We start from the raw sequence: 23,811 nt of genomic DNA, 5'->3' as shown, positions 1-23,811 counted from the left end.
CTGGCAGCGCTCAACTGCTGGGGGGCGGGGCTGGGGAGCCAGGAAGACACTCAGTAGGACCTGGGAGGTGAAGGAACTGGCCAGGCGGGGTGGGGGTCCCGTCAGACTCTGAGAGAAGATGGAGGGGAGACTGGGGGTTGTATTTCCTAGGACTTGGGGCAGAGGGTGGAGGTGACCAGAAGCTATCACAGCAGGAAGCAGAGGGGACGTCCTGCTAGGTTAGGAGGGAGCTGAGGTGGTAGGGTGAAGCCAGAAAGGAGAGCACCTTACCTGAATGGCGAGGTGAGACTGGGAATTGGGACGTAGGGAGCCAGGCTTGGGAGGACCTGGTATTCTGATTCCCAGAGGCCCAATTCCCTAGCCCTCAGCACCCCAGCTAACCTAGGTCTGCCTGGAGGCTGGAAGAGACCTGCGTGACTCCAGGGGGCGGGGCCTTAGAAGTCACCTGGTCCACCCCGTCACTTTACTGTTGAGGAAACTGAGGCCCAGAGAGGGGAAGGTACTTTCCAAAGTTCACCCAGCCAGGCAGAGCTGGTACCCTCGGTGTCCGGCCACGGGACAGAGGATGCAACCGTGATGTGCACCCCCCCAGCACACACGGGAGAGTGACAACAGGGCGGGGTCCCTGGGCTTTATGAAAAAGCCCCATTACCTTTGGGCTGTCTACACCACCTGTCCCCAAACGTGGCCCAGAGAAAGAGAGGGAGACAGCCGGGCTGGCTGTTTCTTCAGGTTTTATTATACGGTGGTGTTGGACACCGCTGGGAAGCAAGTATCCAGCTGGGGAGGCCGTAAATGCAGGAGGGGCCCCTTGCTCAGCGCCTGCCACCCCAGACTCTCCCTTGTCACCAGCTCCTGAGTGGCCCCGCTGCCCCTGCTGAACCAATGCCTCCCTTCCTCCTGGCCAGGGCACTGTGCGGCCGGCAGTACAGACAGCAGGGGCGCGGGGAGCAGGCAAGGTGAAGGCCGAGTCACCCATCCCCTCCTTCAACAGCGCTAACGCCACGCCCTTCATCGCCCACCAGTCCCTCCATCTCCATCCTGGGCCGGGCAGGTCCGAGTCTGCGCCTTGTGCCCCCCCCCGAGGGCTTTCGGGGACCTTTGCTCCTCTCGTTAAAATCACAGCAAACCTGAGGTAGGTAGGGCAGGACGTGAACCCATGTGACAGACAGGGAGACCAAAGGAGGTGATGGGACTGGGCTGCGGGGGGAGCGCATCTGCCATGCAGCGGGGGGACCTGAGGGAGGGGACGTAGGGGCCTGGGAGACACAGCTGGACAGCGCCACACTTTGACCACCCGCAGGCGGCTCCGCCCAGGGGTCCCAGGGCCCACATCAGGCCTTGCGAGGTCCCAGTGGGCCCCCACCCGGCCCCCGGAGGCAGGGGTGAATCATAGCCCCGCAGGTGTAGACAGAGGTGACAGCGGGGAGAGCTCTTCCTCCGCCTCGGGCTGGGGGCCCACCCCGTGGTACAAAAATAAAGGATTTCAGAACGGAACCCCAAGTCCCTGGAGGCGATCCAGGGCCTCACATCCGGGTGCCTCTGGCTTGTAACAGCTAGAAAATAAGAGGGGGCAGGGAGACGGGGTGGGGAGTGGTCAAAACACCGGGAGGAGGATGAGAGGGTGAGGCCGGTGAGGAAGGGGTAGTGCAGGGCCAGGAGCAGGGTGGAGAGGAGATTGGAATGGAGGGAGGGAGGGGTGGGGAGAGAGGGAGAGAGAAAGAGTCAGGTGAGTCACGAGGTCCTTTCTGGGAGGAAGGAGGGGGGCTGAGGCCCAGAAAAAGTGTATTCAGAGCTGAGCAGGCGGGGAAGCGGGGAGAGGACCCAGCTCGCCCATTCGGGGGCCCCATGCCCCACCTTGGGCCGGGGGTTGGCTGCCTAGGAGGCCACATCCTGCCAAGGCTCTGGCCAGGGGGTCGAGGCCCAGAGGCTGGTCACCACTGTCTCAGGCAGAAGGTCACAGAGAGCAGCTGTCCGTCCCCATGTTTGAGGCAACTGTGGCCCAGAGAGGGACAGTGACTTGCCCAAGGTCAGAGAGCAGGCAGATAAGACTGAGTGGGGGCTTGTGGGCACCTGGCCAGGGCTATTTCTGCCACAGCCCAATCCTCAGCCAGCTCCGGCTGCCTCCTCCTAGGCCGAGGGAATCCAAGTGTGGCCTGTCCTCCCCACCCCCGCAGCAACAGGGAACCCAGTGCCTCAAGGCTGTGATGCAGGGATGAGGTCAGGGCACCTGGCTTCCGTTTCCCTTCCCTCCTTCCCAGTGTGGCTCTGATGCTGCTGGGCAGGTGGGAAAGAATTTCCTCCCCCTTTTGTCTCATCTCAGAGCCTCATCCCCAAGGCCAAGATAGGCTGAGAGACTTGGGGGAGGGGAGAAAATCAGCCGGAAGTTCGGCTCAAGTCCAAAAATACAAGAGATGAGCACCCTCCTGGCTTCCGCCCCTGCCTCCAGCTCTGCCAAGCTACAAACCAGGCGTGGCAGCTCTGGGGGCGGGCGAGGGGCCCAGGAGAAGCCCTCACCGCAAGCGCAGCCTCAGGTCTGAGGGGGCGCAGACGGGAACCTGCAAGGAGGAAACGTGAGGAGGTGAGGCGCTGCAGCAGGGTGGCCCGGCCTCAGATGTGCCCGGCGGGGTCGGCGGGCACCAAGGAGGTGCAGCTGTGCCCCTCTGCCCCGGGCCCGGAGGCGGGAGGTGGCAGAAGGGGTGCGGGAGGCGGCAGGCGGGATGCTCTGGGATGCGGTGCTGGGGCACCTGGGTGGAGGGCACAGGAGGCTGGGACCACAGCAGCCCCGGGATGGAGGTGTGAGCAGGCAGAGAGAAAACCCGGACAGGGGCAGAGAGGGAAGAGGCAGGGTGCAGATGAGATCCAGGAGGAAGAAGAGGTGGATGAAGATGAGGCAGGACCTCCGGCGGGAAGCGGAGGAGGAGGAGGCGGTGGTGAGAGGGAGGAAAGGTTAGCGGGATCCTGAGATGACTGGGCTGCAAAGAGAAAGTGAGAGAAGGGATGGTTATGCAGGTGAGGCGCCAGGCACGCGGCTGAGCTAACCCTGGAGGGCCCGCCCCCCGGCCGTCCCGGGACCCCAGGCTCCGCAGCGGGCTCCGGCGGGGAGCCGGCGGGAGGCACGGCCTTTATTAGCGATCGTTCTCCTCGGGGGTTGGCTGCACCTTTCTGCTGCGTATCTGCCTCCACCTCCACCTGCACCTGTGCCACCTCCACCTCCTGCCGCTGCCGCTCCTCCAGCTGCTCCTCCGCGCGCTGTGGACCAGCCGGCAGACCCAGGGAAGAAAGAGCGCAGAGCTAACGAGGGGGCCGGGCCCGCTGGCGGCTGTCCCCGCAGGCCCCCATCTCAGCGTGAAGGGGACGGGCGGGGGGCACCTCCCGGGGAGGGGAGTGCTACAGCCACAGAAGCCGGGGCATCTTGTCGGATCCCCGGGGAAGCCTGCGAGGGGCCTGGGGGAACCAGCAGAGGGTGGGGTCCTGCTGAGGATGCTCACGGGTGGGCCTGGCTGCTGGGACGTGGAGCAAGGCTGGGGGAGGGGTGTCAGAGGAAGGGGGTGGGTGTGTGTCCAGGGCAGCCTTGAGGGCTGCCTGGGAAGGCCTCGTTTTAGGAGGACCGACCCAGAGCAGAACTGAGGCCGGGGGAGGCCCAGGCAGATCCGAGATGTCGGCACCAGGCTCTCGCACCCCAGGTCCTGAGGTCTCTCCCAGAGACGCAGGAGCCGCCAGCTCACCTTGCACCCTTGCAAGGCCGCGCCGGCCGCTGGCCCCCATGGGGCTGGGGTGGGCAGGGGAAGTCACAGCCCAGGGAGGCAGACGGCCAGACGGGAAGCGGAGTTCCTAAGTCTCCGGCACATAGGGACAGGCTCCTAGAAGGAACGGTCTCCCTTCTTCCCAGCCTGCCTAGCTGCCTGCCCCACTGGTCCTACCAAAGGCCCCTCAGGCTTCCGACCAGCTCTGCGTCCAGGGTGGCAGGACCTCCGATGAGCCCCCTCCCCCCCCAGCCAGCTGATGCTGCCTCACAGGCCAAGGTGGAAACACAGGGCCGGACCCCAAGGGCTCCAGACCCCTCTGACGCTGAGTCCTAGGAGGGAGCCTGCGGGAGGGGCAGGATTAACGGTTCGGCTTCCCTGCCCCAGCCCAGGCCCCTGGGAAATAAATGGGCCCTTTGGATCCCAGAAGTTGCAAGCTGGGGGTCCACCCCTCTCACTCCTCTGAGAACACAACCAAGGTGCCCAGAGGGGGCGGGACTTGTCCAAGGTCACGCAGAGCGCTCACACCACGCCCAGACCCCTAGTCCAGTGCACTCCCCCTTGTGCTACGCTGCCCCGTGGCCACCATGCGACCACCATCCAAGTGGCATCTAAGTCCACCCTCGCCGTGCCCTGGGGATAATCTCATCTCGTTGTCCCCCAAGTCTGGGCCTGGGTAACTGGCGTGAGCAGGCAGGACGGTGGGTGGCATGGGATGGATGGCATCGGCTGTGAGCAGGGGGTCAGGCGTGTGCAGCGGGAGGGAAAAAGAAGCTCGGATGGCTACGTGGAGGGCGGCGAGGGGTGGGAGGAAAGGCAGGGAGGCCGAGGTTGGGGCAGGGCAGGGGCTGGGGCAGAGGGCTCACCTTGGTTTTGCGGCTGGACTCGGAGCTCAGTCCGTGCGGGGAGCTATAGAGCTCCTTGGACACCACGCACAGGAACTCTGCCTGGTCCTCGCTGCCGTAGTTGTAGGAGGAGCCGATGCTCACCAGCTGGAGGGGCGGAGCATGGGGAGAAAACGATAGGATGGGGTTGAGGGGACGGGGTGGGCGGACACCAGCACTTGTCAACTGTGCCCTGACCTTGCTGTCCCATTCAGGCCCATCCCTGGGTTTCCAGAGGAAACAAAGTCAGAGTCCTCTCCCCCTCCGCCCCCGCCTATGGCTCTGGGCTATTCCAGGGCCAGGCCCCCCGACGTGGCTTGGCTGGACCTGGTCCTTAGAGGAGGAGGGTTAGCACCGCTGTTCCTCTCCCATATCTAGCAGGCAACGTCCTAAAAGCAGGCAGAGGCCTGTAATGGGCAGGCTGTCTCCCTCTGTCAGATGTGGCTAAGGCAGCCCCAGAACCAGGCTGCAGGATGGGGTTGGCATGACCTGGTGGAGCTCCATAGAATATTCTGTTCACTGTTGGAAGCAGAGGTAGAACAGGTCGCCCGTTCCTTACGCCAGCGGTCCCTGACTTGCCCGCTCAGCCTTTGAGAGCCCATGCAGTTGCCAAAGACTCCCTTAGGCTTTCAAGAGTGGCCCCACCTTTGTTCTGGGGTCCCTAAAATAACCACACCTGCAGGGCCCCTCCCGACTGATAAAGGTCCTGCACATGGTGGGTCTCGTTCGGCCCCCAGGAACCCTCATTCTGCAGACAGACAGGAAAACTCAGCCCCTTCGGCAGACGAGGTTTGGAGAGGTGGTCAAGTCCCACAGCCAGGAAGAATCTGAACGTGAATGGATTCAAATTCAGGATTTGAATCTGGGACCCCGAGTCCTCTCAGGGGTCCTATAGACTTAAATGCTTCTATTAATTCACAGGATGCTAGCTGGCTCCAAGGTTTAGAGGCCTACTCTGGGCTAGGGACTTTATCCACGGTCCTTCTAATCTACACAACATTCCTGCAAAGGAAGCACTACTGGTCCATGTCACAGATTAGGAAACTGAGGCCCAGAGAGATACGCCTTGCTCAAGTTCACACAGCATGTCAGTGGCGAGGTCTAGATATGAATCCAGGCTTCCGGCTCCTGGACTGGACTAGTTCCTCCATCCTGCCCGGCCATCCTGGGAAGCCTGGCCTTCTTCAACCTCCAGGTGCAAGGGAGCTTGTAAGGATAAAGGGTAACCCAACGCTTCCCCTTCTCTAAGGGCAAATTTGACCTTGGGTTAACTTGTGGCTCTGATCCTCTGGAAACCTCAGAGAGGTGTGACGTCAGCTGCATTACTAGGGCAACACCGTTTATGATAAAAATCTCTCCTGCTGGTAAACTGCATAGGTACTGGGAGGAAGTACAGGTCACCATAAATACCTCACGGGAAGCCGCTGCTCTGGGCTGCCCTGAATGTGGCAATGCTTGGAACTGGGCATGTCCCTCGCGGGGACCTGGAATCTATGCCTGTGGAATTGTTACACAAGGTGTGGCCCCAAGGGGACCTCCGCTCTCCTATGTGGATCTTGTCTCCTCGCACCAGAGCTGTCGCTTGGGGGCCAGAGACTCACACACTACGGTGTAGACCACTACCTGGTTGCTGGGAGGACTCCCATTAAAGATGATTCCCAGGAGCTGCCCTGCGGCCACCGGGGCTTCCCTCCTCTCTCCTTCCTGGTCAGTCTGCTGCCAAGTGTGGCCTTTCTGAATCTTGTTTAGTCTGTCTTAAGACCCCGGGTGGGGGCTGCAGTGGGCACCCCAAGGCTGGGGCTGCGGGAAGGGAGGGGCCTGCTTTGCCTGGGGGTGTGGCCCAGCCCACCTGCTCGAAGCGCCAGCCGTCGGACATGGTGGAGACCATCTGCGTGAGCTCCTCCTCCTGGCACTGCAGCACGCGGTACACGTGCTTGGGTGGGACCTGCAGGCAGAGGGGGGACGTGGAGGGCACCTGTGGGAGTGCCAGGCACCCCGGGGGCGGGAAGAGCACCTGTCCTCCCCCCACCATCTACCCCCAAGAAGGACAGAAGTGGGGGAGGGGAGATGGGAGCCATGTTCTGAGTACCTACTATGTGCCAGGCACTCGACGTGCATGTTCTCACTTAATCCCTCCAAAAACCCTAGGAGTTATGGGATGTTCATGGAAGTTCAGAGAGGGTCAGTTACTTGCCCAAGGTCACCCAGCTAAAGAGTAGCAGAGCCAGAATTGGAACACAGGTGATACAAGTGGGAAAGGAGAAGGGGCTTAGGGGACATCCTGGGGCACTAATTGAGGCAGGTCCTCCAGGGGACGCGGGGCACCCTCTCTTCAATCTCCTGGGGCTGGGAGACGGTGCCTCACTACCCATTTCCCACTCTCCACGTCTCCCCCAAGGTGGGCAGAGAATCTCTCCAGCTCCTCCTACAGCCTGGCCACTTAGGCCTAGGGTCCAAGCTCAGAAACTCCAGCTCCAGAAGCTTGTGCCGTGACCTCCAGGGGACCACCTGAGCCCATGAAGTGGACGATGTAATAATCCCACATTGCCTCCCACAGGGCCCCCTGTACCTCCACAGGGACCCCATTTTGCCTGGGAGGAAGGGAAGGGTGGGCAGTTCTCAGCACCTCTATATTCCACAAGAGGAAATCAAGGTCCAGAGAGGGGTGTGATCGGCTCAAGGTCACACAGCAAACAGAGCCGAGGCAGGGAGAGAACCCCGAGTCCGTCTCCCAGTCTGGGGCTTTGCTGAACAGTTTGGGAGCTGGACAACCACTCCTCCCCTTATAGGAGAGCTTGGCCTCGCCAAGGAAAACTGGCTCTGCCTCTCCCAACCTTCCTCCTGACCCCCCTCCCCCGTCCCCGCCACCCCCTGCCCTGGCCAGGGATGCCGCCCCGCCGCCCTGCAGCCCCCCGACCTGTGTGACGGTATAATCCTTCTCCTCCATCCGGTCTTTGATGATCCGGATCAGCGGGCCGATGTTGTAGAACTCCGCTTCCTCCAGGACCCCTGGCACAGACAGAGCAGCACCCCACCCCCGTCACTCCCACTGCCCCCGTGCCCCGTTCTCACCTTGTCCCCTCCCCCTCCACCCCCTGCTCCAGTCACACAAGGGTGATGAGCCTCTGAGTTGGGGTCAGGCAAGAGGGAACACTTCCTTCCTTGGGTCCCACACTCCCTGTAGTAGGGGTGAGAGGCTGCCATTCAGGGGCACTATATCCCTGCTGTGCTGAGCACAGGACCCAGGGGTGGCTGCCAGCCCTCTAGTCTGGGGCTGTCCAGAGGCAGTGGGCCCGTTGGGACTGGACCCTATGCCACAGTGAGAAGGGGCTTGGGTGGCTCCCGATTACATGTTCCCATTTGTGAAGCACATGCTAAGTGCCAGGCACCGTGCCAGGCATGTCACGCTCTTCACTGCAGTTAATTCTCAGCACAAGAAGTAGGTACTTTCATCACCCCCACTGAACAAACAGGGAAACTGAGGACCAGGCAAAGCAGCAGCTGTGCAGGGCCACACGCCTGGCACTCGGCAGAGCTGGGATTCACACTCCAGTTCCTCTGCCTCCTAAACGCATAATCTTCGTGCACGTGCACCTCTCCAATCCCTACACTTCACAGTTTGCAAAGCCCCTCCCGTGCTCACCACAAGCCCCAGGGTCATGGAGGAAGCAGGCGTTATTGTCCCCATACAGTTAAGGAGACCGAGAGTCTTAGAGACTGAGCGAGTGCCCTCTCCAGTGAAGGGGACAACCCTCGGCCTTAGGACTCGCCTAAGCTCCTGCGGGGCAGAGACACTTCCTGTCCTTTCCATGACTGGACTCTGGGCTCCCCGGGGACAGGGCCCATGTCTGATGTCCCCGGCGCCCACACCCACCTAATACAGAGGACACAGTGAGCGAGTGTTACTGCCAGGATGCCCCCCGTGGAGCCCTGCAGATGACAGACAACTAACTCTGCATCACGGGTCCTCAGTGCCAGGCACTGTGCTCAGTGACGCACTTGCATTAGCTCCTTTTATCCTCACAGCAGCTCAGCAAGGTGGGTGCTGTTGTCACCCCATTCCGCAGATGCAGGCATGGAGGCACAGAGGGATAAGTGACTTTCCAGGTGTCACACAACTAGTCAGTTTCCCCCTGGATCCCCTGGCCCCTTGGATCGGGGCTCTAGCCCTGTCTAAAGGTGCTGGGAGTGCCAGGGCTTGACAAACCCAGAACCTGTAAACAGGTGTTGGCCGTGATGCTGGAGTGTTTACCTGCCCTCCCCATGGGACCTACTCCTGGGCCCAGGCCACGCCCATGGTACCTGCTGCCCCAGGGGCTGCCGGGAAAGCTGTGGGGCTCCGCAGAGCCGATGCCTACAGCGGGCTCTGATTTTGAAGCTGTGGCCTTCTGGGGAGCCACCTGGCTTCTCGATCATTGTGTCCCACAGGGGTCAGGAGGGAAGACCGTGGGCCCGAGTGAGGAGGGAGGGGCTGTGCTAGACACCTCCAGGGTACAAGCCCCGGCACTCATGACATCTGGTTTTCCCAGAACATGTCCCTAATGTAGATCACCGCCCCTCCTTCATATACACAAGTGGAGACTCAGAAAGGAGAAGTGACATGTCCAAGCTGGCCTGGCTGGGTCAGGTGACCCAGAGCCACACCCTGTGCCCTACGGAAAAGTGGACTTGGCACCCCTTGCTCCTGGCAGGGGCTCTGCCAACAAGCCTTTCTCCCAGGCAGGCATCCGGTCTTTCTCCCACTGTCTGTTGGGCCCAGAAGTGGGCATCTACAGGGCCTCAGCCAGCCAGGCCTGGGAGGGACCAAAGCCCTGCTGGAGAGCAGGCTCCGCCCACCCCTGCTTCACCCACAACTGTGCTGCAGGGGCTGCCGGATCTGGGCAAGGAGTCACCCACTCGACACACCTGCGGACCCACGTGAGCCCTCACCACGCATCTGAGATACCCCATCACCCAGACAAAGAGAGCCACACCTCTCCCCATGGCCATCTCCACCCACAACTGGCTCCCCAGAAGGCCAGGGGAAAGGGCATCCCTGCCCAGCCTCACTGGCTCCCTCTATCCTCTGCTTCCGTGTTTCTGTCACCTCCCCAGCAGCACCCAGTGGAAGCATGGGCCAGTCACCTTGGCACAGTCCCTAGGCTCAGCCTGGACACAGGCTTTGGGAGTCAGTCCTCTCAGGAATGAGAAGAAGCAGGAAACATGGAAGAAAGCAGATGTCCCCTGAGGACAGCCGAAATGGCTTTGCGCCTCCACAGGAGGCCCCGGCAGACTGCAGAGGGCAGGGCTAGGGTATGGGCCCCGGCCTCCCCGGGACCAACTCACCCTCCTCAGCCATGTCCTTGTCCAGCACCAGCTTGCCATGCCGGAGGAAGTTGAGGATGGGCCCGAAGTAGGTGGGGTCGCGGTCGATGAGGTAGGCCCCGGTCTCATCCTACAAAGGTGAGGGGCACAGGCAGTGAGAGAAGAGTGAGCCCCGCTCCCCTGCCTGACCTCTCACTTCAGTCCCAGTGAAGGATCAGAGGGAGGGCGGGAGGGGGCGGAGTGTCTGCTCTTCCCCAGAACAGAGTGTCCTGATGGAGTAAAAAGGCTTTGGGGTCAGATGCACCTAGGTTCAAACCCTGCCCCGGCTTTTTCCTGACTGTGTGACCTTGGGCCAGTGATGTGGCCTCTCGGAGCCACCCTCTTCTTTGCCATAACTGGAGAGCATGTGAGCATCCCGTGAGGTCTGAGTGGCACCTGACCCAGCGTAGGGCTCAGGGATTGTCCCTCTTGGACGTTATTCCCTGAAGCCAGCCCTACACTGTCTCCACCAGATCCCCTGGCATTCTGGGGATGTTTACAAGTTTCCAAAAGAGCCACTATCTCATTGGATACCCTCAGCCTGCAGGGAGGCAGAGCAGGCATCAATACAACTCTACAGAGAGGAAACGGAGACATCACCAGGTGAGGGGACTTGCCCAAGGTCACAGCATCAGAGGGTCAGGCAACAGGAGAGAGGGGGCCTTAGAGGTCATCGCCAGGCCAGCCCTCTGGGGTTACAGACAGAAGGCTGAGCAGGATAGGGTTTGACCCAAGGTCATGCAGGAGGTTTGCAGCAGAGCCGAGATGGGAACCCAGAAATGGTGCCCCAGGCCAGCGCTCCTACCTGATGAAGCCCAGCTGAGAAGGTACCCCGGGATTTCTCCACCCAGCTCCCTGTACTCCAAGGCTACCCATACCCCAAAGGGCGGGGAGGCGGGGAAAAGCAGACTCAGTAACTCCTTCCGTGGTGCAGGAGTCCAGTTTGGGCAGAAGAGAATGCCCGAGGTGTCTGTCTCTTCCCACAGCCCCAAAGGAGGGGGAGAGTCCCCGTCCATCAGCCTCCTGGGTTGGGAGCCCAGATCAGCGCTCAAAAACTCCAAATGGGCGCAGCCCGGCGTTGTCCTGTTGCCACGGCAATGGGCACATCCCTCACTCTCCGATCCATTTCCTTCTCCCCTCCTCCGGCCAGTTCTTCCCGCCTCCAGCTCTTCGGAAATAAACCCAGCCGGGTTTGCAGCCCCGCGGGCGGGCCAGGCTGGACAACCAGATTCCGGCGACCTAAGGATCCCCGACCGCCGCCCACCCCGCGGGCCTCACCCGGTCAGACTGCAGCTCTTCCCCCTGGCACAGGCGGCTGAGGAAGGACTTCTGCTCGCGGCACAGCGTTTGCCGGGTGGTCAGGAACACCGTGCCCCCCACGTTGAGCCTCACCCACTTGCTCCAGCCGCCCGCCCCCGCCGGCGGCGCTGCCTCGCGGGCCTCCATCCTCATCGCTCTTCCCAGCGTCTGCATCCTGCCTGCAAGGCGGCTGGAGGCGGGCATGTACCGCGCGCCGGGCATGCCGGGAGTTGTAGTCCGCGCCGCCCCGCGTGAGTGTGGCCAGGGGTGAGGGTCCGCCGACGCCCTCTATCCCGCCTTCTCCAGCCCCGCCCTACTTTGCCCTTCCCGGGAGGCCTACGAACGGGAGTTCAGTAAAGTTCTTTGGCCAAGTTACTCTGTGTTTGGGAAGGTCAAGTTCGAGGTCACTGGGAAAATAGTGATACCCCAAATCGGCGGTCCTCCCATTTGATCGCCACATTGTTTCCCCTTTGTCCAGTTTGGGTTATCAAACAGCTGACAGGAAAAGGAACTTCTCCCTCCCCAAATTCCTATAGCCTTTACCTGTATCTGTTTTCTAATATTCTTCCATTCTGCCTTTGGGGGTGGGGGTGGGGTGAGGAGAGCTGGGCTCTTTCCCCACATAAATTCTTTGCGGACCCCACAGTCGGGCTTAAAAGTTGTCTCAGCACCTTCTATATTCCAGATGCTTTATGCATCTATTATATTGGGTTGGCCAAACAGTTCGTTCGGGTTTTTCTGTAACATCTTACGGAAAACCCAAACGAACTGTTTGGCCAAGCCAATATTATTCATTGGTGCTTTTAGCAGCGCTGTGAGGTCGCTGTTACTGTATCCACTTTACAGACGAGAACACAGAAGTGAAGTGACCTGCTGGACTCACACAGCTGGTGAGTGGCAGGCTGGCATGAACCCAGGTGGGTTCCAACTGCATTTCCACCACCAAGGCCCCTTTCCTGCTCCTTGGGAAAGATTTCTCGGGAGGAAGAGTCAGGAGGGTGCTGGATGAATGTTTGGAGAACTGGGTTTTCATCCTGGCTTTTGTAGGGTGAAGTGCTGGGAGAGGTCTCAGTTTACCCATCTGTAATTCAAGGGGGAAGAGGGATTGGTTCTGTGGGTGCCCTTCTGAGCCAGATAACTCAGAGGTGGGACTGCTATCGCGGGCCCTGCAGGATGTGGGAACGGAGCAGTTCCTCATGTGGTTTGGGACCAGGGAGGGACAAGGGCTGAAGGGAAGCTGTCCTCCTTAACCTCCTTTCCTTCTCACTGTTTCGGTCCTGGTCCTGGATTAAGGGGGGAGGGTCTGAGGCTCCCCTCAGTGGTCTCAGTGTCACACACTGGGCAGCCTGGCCCTGCATGGCAGTGGCGGGGTGGGGAGGGGGCGGGTTCTGTTACCCCTCGGGCTCTGCTTTCTCCGTAAACCTTTACCCTCGGCAGGGAATGGGTCACAGCTGCTAGACTTCTGCTCCTGGGGACTCGTGTTCTCTTAAACACAAATCCAAGTATGATCTTGAGCAATTTCCTCCCTGGACCTCGGCTTTCTCTTTTGCAAAGCGGGAATTAGAATAGCTACTGGAGAACATTGTTGTTAAGATTCAATTATGTCGGTAGAACACCTGGCATAGCCCATGGCTTTTAGTATACTGAGTAAATGAATGCGTGAATGAATGAAATGGGTTATAGGATATGAACTGACCTTGGAAGGTCAGCAGGACTCCTGGCACTTGGTGAGTCCTCAAGCACTGTCGGCTGAAACCAAACCAGAGCAGGGAATATTTCTTTTCCACTTAAGGGGTGTAGGCAGGGAGCGATGTGGTCAGATATGTAACTTGGATCACTGTGGGGGCTGCAGAGGGGATGGTTCGAAGCCCCAAGAGACCAGCCAGGAGGCCACCTGGGTGAGAAGTGGGGAAGCCCCAACCAAGGCGCTGTCAACTGGGCCAGACAGGAGTGGGCGGCTTCCGTGGATACTTGGGAGGCGGAAGTGAAGGTTGAAGGGACTGGGAAGGAGGGAGGAGGAGGAAGGAGGAGGGGCCACACGGACAGCCCTGGCTTCTGGCTTGAACCAACAGTGTTTCCCTGAAGCAGGAGAGGCAGATATGGGGAGTGATCAGCATTGAGGAGGTTGGTTTGGAGCCTGTATTTGCAGTGCCTGTGGGCCAAGCAAAAATTGTCCTTGCAGGTGTGATACGCAGGAAAGCAGCATGGACTGGAGAGGACAGGTGGGGCTGGCCCCAGCCTAGGGTGGGGAGGAACCTAGGAAGGCCCTCTCGGGGGGTGGCTCCAATGGATGAAGAGGATGGGGCAAAGTCTGGAGAGCAAGGAACAAGAGCCATACCCCAGAGACCGAGAAGGGGCAGTTTGAATGAACAAGTTCATATGAGGAGTGGAAGTTGAGAAGGCGGAAGTGTAGCATCATGGAGCCGCGGGAACCCAGGGCTTGCCTGACCCAGCCTGTTGCTGCAGATGTGACAAAGCCGGGGCCGGGAGGCATGGAAAACTTGCACGGCGTTACTCAGCGGATGTGGAGCAGACCCCAGGTTTCTCGGGCCAGCCCTCGCCCCCCTGGGGCTGCCTCTCCTGGCGAGGAGCATGGACCACGCAGTACACTTGGACAGCATGGAGCTTTTAAGCTAAGGAGTCATGTCATCCGTGTGGCACTTGGGGAAGTTTAATCTGGCATTGGTGCACAGTCGGGTTGGGGCGAGAACCTGGGTCCGGGAGGGAGAAATGGGTGTGACCTGCCCAGAGCCCCCTCCTCCTCCCTGCTCATATCCTGTTTTCTTGTGTTTCCCCCACTGCACAGTGATCCTTCTGAGGACAGACACCATCCCTGGGCTGCTGTATCCCAGGTGTCACTGGTCCTGGCTTAGGAGGGGCGAATGGAACAAAAACTCCCCAATGCTGGGAGTGCTTTTAGGACAGGGATTGGTCTTCTTCCTTCACACTGGCTTCCACTGTATTTTATTTCACTGCTTCAGTGCTTCCTATGTGCCAGATGCTATTCTAAGCGCATCACCCCATGTAACAGGTGTGCTCAGGGAGACAGGTGATAGCAGGAGCTACCCTGTACTCATCTAACATGCCAGAGACCGTGTCCCAGACATTCTGTAACAGCAACAGCAGCTGTCACCGATGGAGGGTTTACTCTGGACCAGGCCAAGCCAGTGCATAATTCTCACAACAGCCCCATGCAATTGATCCTGTTCCCACCTCCATCTTATGGAAGATGAGACTGAGGCTCCAACACCATGGGCCTCCCTGAGTGATGCTGGGAACGGCTACCAAGGGCAGAGCCGGCCCGCGAGCCTGTCTCATTGCCTCTGAAGTCCAAGACAACACGGAGTCTCGATGCACCCTTGCACAGGCGTTCTTAACCTCGCCAGGTACAGATGAGGAAACTGCACTCACATGGGTGGTCCAGCGCCGACCCGCTTAGCCGAGTGCCAGGGCTCATCACCGTCGTGGGCTGAGGTCCTGAAAGTGTCGGGGAGGCTAGGCCAGCACTTTTGGTCCCAGAGTGGAGGGGAAGGCTTTTGATGATCCAGTCTTACCCACTTCCTTCCTCAGAAACCCCCAGCTATCCCTAGACACCAGCATCCCCTCAGTAAGCATCTGAACTGTTCCCACCTGAAGAAACACCCTCCCTCCCACCAATCATCTTTCAGTGCCATGACTGTCTGTTGAGCACCGACTAGATGACAGACATCGAAACACAGAAATGAAGGCGCCAGAGGCGGTCCCTGCCCTAGACGGGGCTTCGGTTTGGGGGAGGTGAGTCTGAGAGGTTTTGACAAAACATGGAATCCCAGACGGTTCTGCTTGTAATCACAGACTGGTACTCTTCATAGTTTTATGCATGTATTCTCCATTTAGAGGATAAAACCAAACATCCACTTTCTCTGGAGATTGGTTACCCTGGAGGACAGCCGAACTTCAAATGCCGGCTGGTTGCACTGCCCCCTGCTGTCCCATTCTGGGAAGAGCAGCTCTCGGGTGTTTTTTTAACATGGCTCTGAAGAGGGCTTCAAAGTGAGACGGGACAGAGAGGTGATTAAGGGGCACAAAGCTCCCAGGTAAGGATGCCAGCCCAGGCTTTGCAGCTTGCTAGCTGGGTGATCTTGGGAAAGTTACTTAACCTCTCTGAACCTCAGTTCCCCATATCTCAATTGGGAATAATAGTACCTGGCTCATGCAGTTGTTGTGAGGATTCAATCAGCTAACACGGGAAGCCACGTGAAGACCACTCAGCACACTGTCCGGGCAAAGCCTCAGTGCATCCTGGCTTTCGTGAAGCCAATCCTGCCACTCCGTCTATGGTCGTTTGGGCCAAAGATCAGAGACTGAGCCAAAGGATGTCCCTTAAGATCCATTTCCCATCGGCCAGGGATGAACCAGCCCAACAAACACTTCCCTGCTGGGGTCGGAGGGAGAGGCAGACAGAAAGGCCACCCCGAATGACCCAGCTTCCAGAGCAGAGCGGCTGCCATTTCCTCACGCTAAACCCCCAAGACCTAAACGGACCTGGGAAACTCTCTACTGCCAGATAGAGCTGAAGGAACAGAAAATGCATGCTGAAGTTCTCACCTGAGCACATCACTGTGTCCTATTTTGAACCTTCTCATCTTCTAATCAGCGTCCCCCACATCTGAGGGTTTTGTTCACATCTGCTGTCAGTTCCACGACTAAGATGTCATTCGTCCCTGCTGGGTTTTTTGGATTCGGTACTCCTCTTCCCCACGTTCAGAATGTCAGAACATTCTGATAGTCTCAACTCTTCCTTTTTTGTGTGTGGCTTTCAAATCCACTCCTATCACTGCCTTGGCTGACAGTTCTGCCTCTTATCTGGGAGTGGAGGTTGTTGGTTCTGAGTCGGCACCTTTTCAGGTCACCTGAGCAGAAGAACAAGCATATCCAGTGAAAGAGAGTGTGTCCTGACCAGCCAGAAGTACTCAAACATGCTTTCAGAGGCCCGTGGTCCGGAGTTTGCATCTCTGCTCCATGGTTCCCTGGCTGTGAGACCTCGCTAATTAGTTATGTAACCTCTTCAACTCTCACTTTACACCATTTGCAATATTTACATCATAACATTATTCATACTTCTTAGTGTTATTACATGCAGTAAATGTTAGCTATTATGACTGAGCACCTACCATGTGCCACACCTGGGCTAGAAGTATTCCAGCCCAGATGGGTATTATTATACCCATTTTACAGAAGGGGCTCAGAGATAACTGGTCCACAAACTTGAATATCTATAAGATAACAAGTATGCTACAATGCATTTACCTGGAACTTCCTCTAATCTGTCAACAAATATTCACAGAGCCTGCCCCAAGCGCTCGATTTTAGCGTTTCCAAAATGAAGATGCGGACCCTACTCCCCTTGAAGAGCCCCTACTGTGGGCGTGTAATGTCTGCAGACGCCAGGGGCCGCCATTCGCATCGCGGAAGGGCAGCCAAGGGTCTGGAAGGAGGTGTGCCTTTCTCCAGTTTGCACAAAAGTGCAGCTGGGTTTGAACGTGCCGCTTTCCCCAGCCCGGGGCCCGGCTGGATGCCCTCAGCCTGCGCGCTGCTCTCTTCCACCAGCAGGCGGGGCCTCAGTGGGCTCCCGGCCGGTCTTGACCCTGCGGGACTGTGGCCGGCGATTCGGCTTCACCGGCAGGGGGCGCACCAGTCTGCCCGGGTCCTTGGGGGCCCTAGCACTGTTAGTATTATTCTGTATTTTGATGCTGAAAGTCTAAGAGTTGGTCAATAGGAACTCGTCTAAGCTGGCTCCTGTATCCTTTTTTAAAAACACTTTCTTAAAGTGCTTCACCTTTTTAAAAAATTGTGGTAAATACACTTAACATAAAACTGACCATTGAAGTGGTCCAGATTATGCCACTGTGGCAGAAAAATTATTTTGAGCTGAAGGCATTTGAGAGTAGGCTTTTTTCCTGAACTACTTTATCAGCCTAAAAGCAGAGACTCCCCAAAATCTCAAAAGAACTTGTTGTAAATCCCCTCTCCAGGAGCAACCAGGGAAAATTGACTCTTATCCTTGGAGACTGCAAGTCCAAACCACCCCTAAACAGACATTGTCTCAAAACTAAGGACCCATTTATCTTTCCTAAAAGTAATTTGTTTTCCCTTCCCTTTCCCTTACTAAAATAGTATTTAAGCCCCAAATTCCCTCCTTGAGTCATACTTCTTTGTGAACTCCCAGATGTACGTCTGTGATTAAAATCTGTCTTCTTTCAGGAATTCCCTGGTCCAGAGGTTAGGATTTGGCACTATCACTGCCAGGGCCTGGGTTCAATCCCTGGTCTGGGAAGTAAGATCCTGCAAACCACAAAGCAAAAAAAAAAAAACCAAACAAACAAAAAGCAAAAAAACAACTAAAACTCTCTTCTCTTCTCTCTGTCTTCGCCCCTAAAACACAAACCTGAGAGGGTAGAGGACGAGTTTTTCCTTGGTACCATCTTCACCATTTTGAAGGGTATAGTTCAGTGGCATTAAGTATATCCACATCATAGCCATATCATCACCACCATCCCTTTTCATCTTGAAAAACTTAAATCTGTATCCATTAAACTAGTGGTTCCCAACGTTTTTGGCACCAGGGACTGGTTTCCGGAAGACAATTTTGCCACTGACGGGGTGGGGTGGGGTTGGTGGGTTGGTTCAGGCGGTGACTTGAGCGATGGGGAGCGACGGGGAGCGGCAGATGAAGCTTCACTGGCCCGTCCACCGCTCACCTCCTGCTGTGCCGCCCAGTTCCTAACTGCGGCCCAGGGGTTGGCGACCCCTGCACTAAACAATAACTTCCCCTCCCCCCTTTTCTGTATCCTTTTGACACCTGCCCTTCACTTTTGCTGTGCCAGAACTTCCTTAGCTTCTGGGCAGCAAAACGATCCAGGCTCACACTGAACTTTCCCCACCCTAGCACCTCCCGTTCCTTTCGATGCTAACAGTTTTTAGAGCCAAGGTAAGTTCTAGCTGGGCTCTTTGCTTCCAGGCCCTCTCATGGAATAGTTCCGGTTAGGAAACATGTGCGCATGCGTGCACGCGTGCACACATGTCTATTCGTATCTCTATCTCAGAAATCCTGAGTTCACACTGATACCTCCAATTCCAATCAGGCACCACGGATTTCATTCTAGCCTTCAGCCTTTCCATACTTGTTTTCCTCTCTCCAATACGGAAAATGTCAGTTCCCCGTATCTGCAATATATTTACTTATTTGCTCAGTTGTAATAGTTTCATAACTGGTAACCCATAACGCTGTGAAAAACAAACTTACTCACAAGAGTTCAATATTTATTTTCAGGTTTTTTTTTCTCCTGTCTTTTGACTGAGAGGATATATATTCGAAATAGCCAAAATACCACATTCAGGGAATTCCCTGACGGTCCAGTGGTTAGGTTTCAGTGCTTTCACTGCAGCGGCTCGTGTTCAATCCTTGGTTGGGGAACTAAGGTCCCACAAGCCGCATGGCACGGCCAAAAAAAAAAAAGCCATGTTCAAGAGTTACTTGGATGGGTGGGGGGAGTTACTGGGTTAGTTCTCTTCCCCTATTCAGTGTGGTTATATTATCCATGTGAAGTAGAGGTAGGTTTACTTGTTCTATTGGTATTAACATTTTATTCCACCCATCCTTGTTAATCTAATAAATTTTTGAGTGCGCAAAACATAACATAGTTCTCAAGGTCAAAACAATGCAAGAGGGCTTCCCTGGTGGCGCAGTGGTTGAGAGTCCGCCTGCCGATGCAGGGGACACGGGTTCGTGCCCCGGTCTGGGAAGATCCCACATGCCGTGGAGCGGCTGGGCCCGTGAGCCATGGCCGCTGCGCCTGCGCGTCCGGAGCCTGTGCTCCGCAATGGGAGAGGCCACAGCAGTGAGAGGCCCACGTACCGCAAAAAAAAAAAAAAAAAAAAAAAAAATGCAAGAAATCATATACAGAAAAGTAGAAGGTGTCCCCCCCATCTGTGCCACACTGTTCCCACTCATCCTCATAGGTAGTCAGTCTCATTAAATAAAGTTTCCGGTTTATTCTTCCTGTATTCTTCTTGCAGGAATTACAGATACACGCATATTTTCTTATTGCCCCTTCTTTCTTACACAAAAAGTAGCATCTTTTCCACTGCCGTTTTGCACTTAACAATACAGCCTAGAAATCAGGCTGCATCATTTTGTAGAGATCTTCCTCACTCTTCTCACATCTGTAAAGCTCTCCATTGTGTGTGTGGATGTACCAGAGTTTATTCAACCATTCTCCTATACACGTATATTTAGGTTGTTTCCAATATTTTACAATGACAAATACTGTACTGCTGTAACAAGTAACCCAATTCTGCATAAGTGTTTTCCTATTGTTGGAGGTGTATCTTCAGGGAAAATTCCTGCAAGTGGGATGGCTGGTTCACAAGGTAAAGGCACATGCAGTTTCATTTAGTACCTATGTGATTTTTCAAGCCTTTCATGGTTCAGAAATGGGGAAAAGCCGCAAGAGGCAGGAGTGAAAGGGAGTGGAGGCTGACAGGGGAAGAAGGTGAGAACAAAGAGTGGACAGGAACCAGCCTCCCTAGGGGGCTGCACCATTGCACTGGCTCCCAGAAGCCTCCCTGGTACCCAGCTCACCTAGGAACTTCTGGAAGCCCCTCCCACCTCATTCTGGGCCAAAAAATTCTGCAGTTTATCACATGCTTGCACCTAATTATTGTGCATGGTTTTTAGCACTCAGTGATTGCCTCCATCCTTGCATTCTTCTCTACCAACTGCTACTATGTTCTTTAAAGAGAGGAAGTACATCTTTAAAAATATATATTTATTTGGCTGTGCCGGGTCTTAGTTACAGCATGCAAGATCCTCTTTGTGGTCTGCGGGATATTTAGTTGCGGCATGAGGGCTCTTAGTTGTGGCATGCAGGATCTAGTCCCCCGACCAGGGATCAAACCTGGCCCCCCTGCATTGGGAGCGCGGAGTTTTAACCACTGGATTTATTTGGCTGTGCCGGGTCTTAGTTACAGCACACAAGATCTTCATTGTGGTCTGTGGGATCTTTAGTTGCGGCATGAGGGCTCTTAGTTGTGGCATGCAGGATCTAGTCCCCCGACCAGGGATCAAACCTGGCCCCCCTGCATTGGGAGCGCGAGTTTTAACCACTGGATTTATTTGGCTGTGCCGGGTCTTAGTTACAGCACACAAGATCTTCATTGTGGTCTGTGGGATCTTTAGTTGCGGCATGAGGGCTCTTAGTTGTGGCATGCAGGATCTAGTCCCCTGACCAGGGATCGAACCTGGTCCCCATGCATTGGGAGCACGGAGTCTTAACCACTGGACCGCCAGGGAAGTACATCTTTTATAGAGTCCTGGAGAAACGTATCAGAGTGACATGTAGCCTGGCAAGCCAGTTAAGCTCTGGTTCCATTATTCCTCGCCTGTGAGCAGAGGTGTGAGCATGTGTGCATGTGTGAGTGTGCTTGTACGGGGCTTCTGAAACTCCCCACCCAGACAGAACCCCCACTCCCTCATCTAGGACCCCCTCCCCAGTTCTGTCTCACAATGATGAAATCATTCCATCCAGAATTCCAATCCCAGCCCTACCCTTCCTGGGACCTCAGGCAAGTCACCTGACCTCTCTAAGCCACCATCTTCCTTACCTGTAAAATAGGGGATATAATAACACCCATTTCTCAGGGTTGTTGGATTAAGTGGGTACAGAACACTTAGCATCCTCCCTGGACGTGGAAAGTGCTAGGTAAAGAGGGATTATTAGGGTCTTTCTTAGCCTGGACGGGACATTTATGTATATGTCAAACAGGGACTTCCCTGGAGGCCCAGTGGTTAAGAATCTGTGCTTCCACTGCAGGGGGCACAGGGAACTAAGATCCCACATGCCATGCAGCGAGGCCAAAATATAAATAAATGAATATGTATACGTCAAACATCTGTGAAGCCCTGACCTGTCACTGTGCTGGGCCAGGAAGAGAACCATGAATAAAATATGTTACTCTCAAGGCGTCCAGGCCAGCACAGGGAGGCAGGAGCGACCTGAGTAGGACAGAATCTTAGCAATGAATAATGCATGTATGTAGGGCTTACTGTTCAGGCTCTGTTCTCAGTGCTTGTATGAATCTGATCCTGTAAGGTGGGTACTGGATTATTCCATTACAGATGAGGAAATCAAAGCACACTCACAGCCAGGGAGCTGGAGGTCCAGATCCCTCCAGAGGCTGTGCTTTGAACCCTATCCCCTGCTGCTTCTCTACATGGAGTGAGGCGGAATGGTCCAGGGGATTCAGAAAGGGGCTACTGGCCCGTGCAGAGCTGCTTCTCAGACCCAGAACAACCGGCTCCACCCTCTCCTGTTCCATTTCATCTCTGATACCCCTCGCCACACCTGCCATGGTCTGTCTGTCCGCCCCTCTCCACTAGGACAATTCCCCCCTCAGAGTCTGTCTTTATCCTCCATGCCCCAGATCCTGGTACAGGGCCTGCCCCTGTGGGTGTGTGCTGGAATTAACAATTGGACAGGTTGCATCTATGTGTCTTGGGCACGGGGCCGGGGGGGGGGGGTGGCGGTGACTCGGACCAAGGCAGTGGGAATAGAGGTGGAAATCACGGGCCTGGGTGTTGATTGGCTGTGGGGAAGGGAGACCAAATCTGGAGAACTGGCTGCCGGGTCTGGGCACAGGTGACCCCTGTGTGGTGGCCATGCACACTGAGACAGGGGACATGGATACAGGACCAGGGTGAGGGGCCCAGCAGGCTGCTGGAAGCCCTGGTTCAACACAGCGGTTTAAGGCCTAGAATAGGGGGCATTATACCGGGGGAGTGGGCCCACCTAGAAGCAGGTGGAGATTCTGCAGAACACAGATAGTAACTGGGAAGGACAGTTGGCAAGGATGACGTGGAGCTGCAAGGATTCGAGGACTGGAAAGTCACAGCAATGGGGGCCATTTAGCTTAGGGGCAAACTGCGGCCACAATAAAGTGATGAACAGAGCTACAGAGAGTTCGGGTAACCTCAGTACACTGTGTCCCACCCTCTGTTAAATTTGGGGGTGCTTAAAATTATAAAGCTTCAGTTAAAATTTCATCTTCTCCCGAATGACTCATTCTCCATGTGTTAAGGATAATAAGCTCCGTGCTGCTTATATAATGACTAGCTGGGGTTATTTCCAGTAGGAATGACCTACAATAGAAAACGCCTTAGAGCTTTCCCTTATCTGACATCACACCCACCCTGGGTGTGACAGGGCAGTTTGCTCCCATTTTCCAGATGAAATGACTGAGGCCCCGACCGGAAGGGGGCCTCGAGCAGTGCCAGGACCAAATAAGCGCATCGCTCTGTTGTTCAGCCCACTGTGTGGGGTGGGGGCTTCTTCGGGCCATGATCCCTGGAGGCAGCGAGCCAGGGAGTGGACACAATCCAGTGCAGCTGGTGAGACAAGGTTGGCAATCTTCTAACTGTTCCTGACACTGAGGGGGTGCTCAGCAAATATTTGCCAAGTAGACAAAAATTTCATCATCCCCGTTGTCCGATGTTGCAAGTTCCTGCCTGGAACACATGGGGCGGGTGGGACAGGTGCTGGCAGAGGCCTGGACTCTGCAGGGAGTGGTTAAATAATTATTCTGGGAGTTCAGACATGCAGGAGGCAGGGCAGGGCTCAGGGTGGCCCTGGGTCTCTCCTAGCCAACTCCTGCAAAGTTAAACCAAGCACAGCTCCGAGAAACCTAGAAAGGCACGTCTCCATCTCCCTTCTCCCGCTTCTGAACCTGTGCAGATCCATGGAGAACCTTCCCAGGAGGGAAAAGCCCCAGCTCAAATCAGCTGGGGTTCCTTGCTAGAGGGGTAGGGATGGTGGGTCTGGGGAGCGGGGTGGGAGCCTAACCAAATCTCCTTGCTTCAATCTCATGACTCAGCTCAAGGTGTCTCCTCGTGGAGGCTGGGAGACACTTGGCCACCTTCCATGAGCTTGCCATATGTGTTTCCAAACCCTGAGTTCCACTCCCTTCTCCCTTTGATACTGAAATTGGGAAAACCAACTCGGGTTTTCCTAACCCACTGGAGAGGCTCCTACCCTGAGAATTTGAACTCCAGTTAGGCTCCTCTCTCAAAATAGCTGTGTGCCCTTAGGCAATCACTCAACATCTCTGAGTCTGTTGTAAAATAGATCGTTTCACGATTTCTCTCTAAAAATATACCACGGGCCAGTTTCTCCTTCCTGGCTGGGAGGCTTTTCCAGGGCAGGGACACAATTCTCATACTCACGTTCCCTGCCCCGCCCTCCGCCCCCAGCGCCCCCCCCCCCCCCCCAATGCTGGAGGTACAGGAAGCACTGAACATGCTGAATACGTAAAAGCCCTTTAAAAAAGAACAAGAACACTTGATACTGACTCTGTGCCTACCACCAAGCTAAGCAGTTTCTACGGATTCTCTCACTGAACCCCCATATTGCTCAAGGAAGGTACGATTACTCCCATTTTAAAGATGAAGAAACTGAGGCTCAGAGGCTCAGCCATGTGTCCAAAGTCAGGCAGCCGTGCGTGGG

The 23,811-nt window shown here is 56.0% G+C and overlaps 1 protein-coding gene across 8 annotated transcripts; it reads right to left on the bottom strand.

The window, feature by feature from the left end:
* Positions 1-749: 749 nt before the first annotated feature.
* KCTD17 (potassium channel tetramerization domain containing 17) lies at positions 750-11,620 on the bottom strand. Of its 8 annotated transcripts, XM_060023933.1 has the most exons (9): positions 11,252-11,620; positions 9,956-10,064; positions 7,548-7,639; positions 6,480-6,575; positions 4,613-4,738; positions 3,162-3,252; positions 2,901-2,975; positions 2,468-2,558; positions 750-1,556 (listed from the first exon to the last, which is right to left on the bottom strand). In XM_060023933.1, the coding sequence occupies exons 1-9, from the start codon at positions 11,492-11,494 to the stop codon at positions 1,487-1,489; spliced, it is 993 nt and encodes a 330-aa protein (XP_059879916.1). In that variant the 5' UTR covers positions 11,495-11,620; the 3' UTR covers positions 750-1,486. The 8 variants fall into 8 exon arrangements, 7 of the variants coding, with proteins under 7 accessions (XP_059879916.1, XP_059879917.1, XP_059879913.1 ...); XM_060023934.1 differs by lacking the exon at positions 2,901-2,975; XM_060023930.1 differs by lacking the exon at positions 2,901-2,975 and having other exon boundaries at positions 2,518-2,558.
* Between the last annotated feature and the right edge of the window lie 12,191 nt (positions 11,621-23,811).

Source organism: Delphinus delphis, chromosome 11 (assembly GCF_949987515.2).
Source record: "Delphinus delphis chromosome 11, mDelDel1.2, whole genome shotgun sequence".
Taxonomy (NCBI): Eukaryota; Metazoa; Chordata; class Mammalia; order Artiodactyla; family Delphinidae; genus Delphinus; species Delphinus delphis.
The sequence above is the reverse complement of the archived record's forward strand: the minus strand, read 5'-3'. Positions and strand labels throughout refer to the sequence as shown.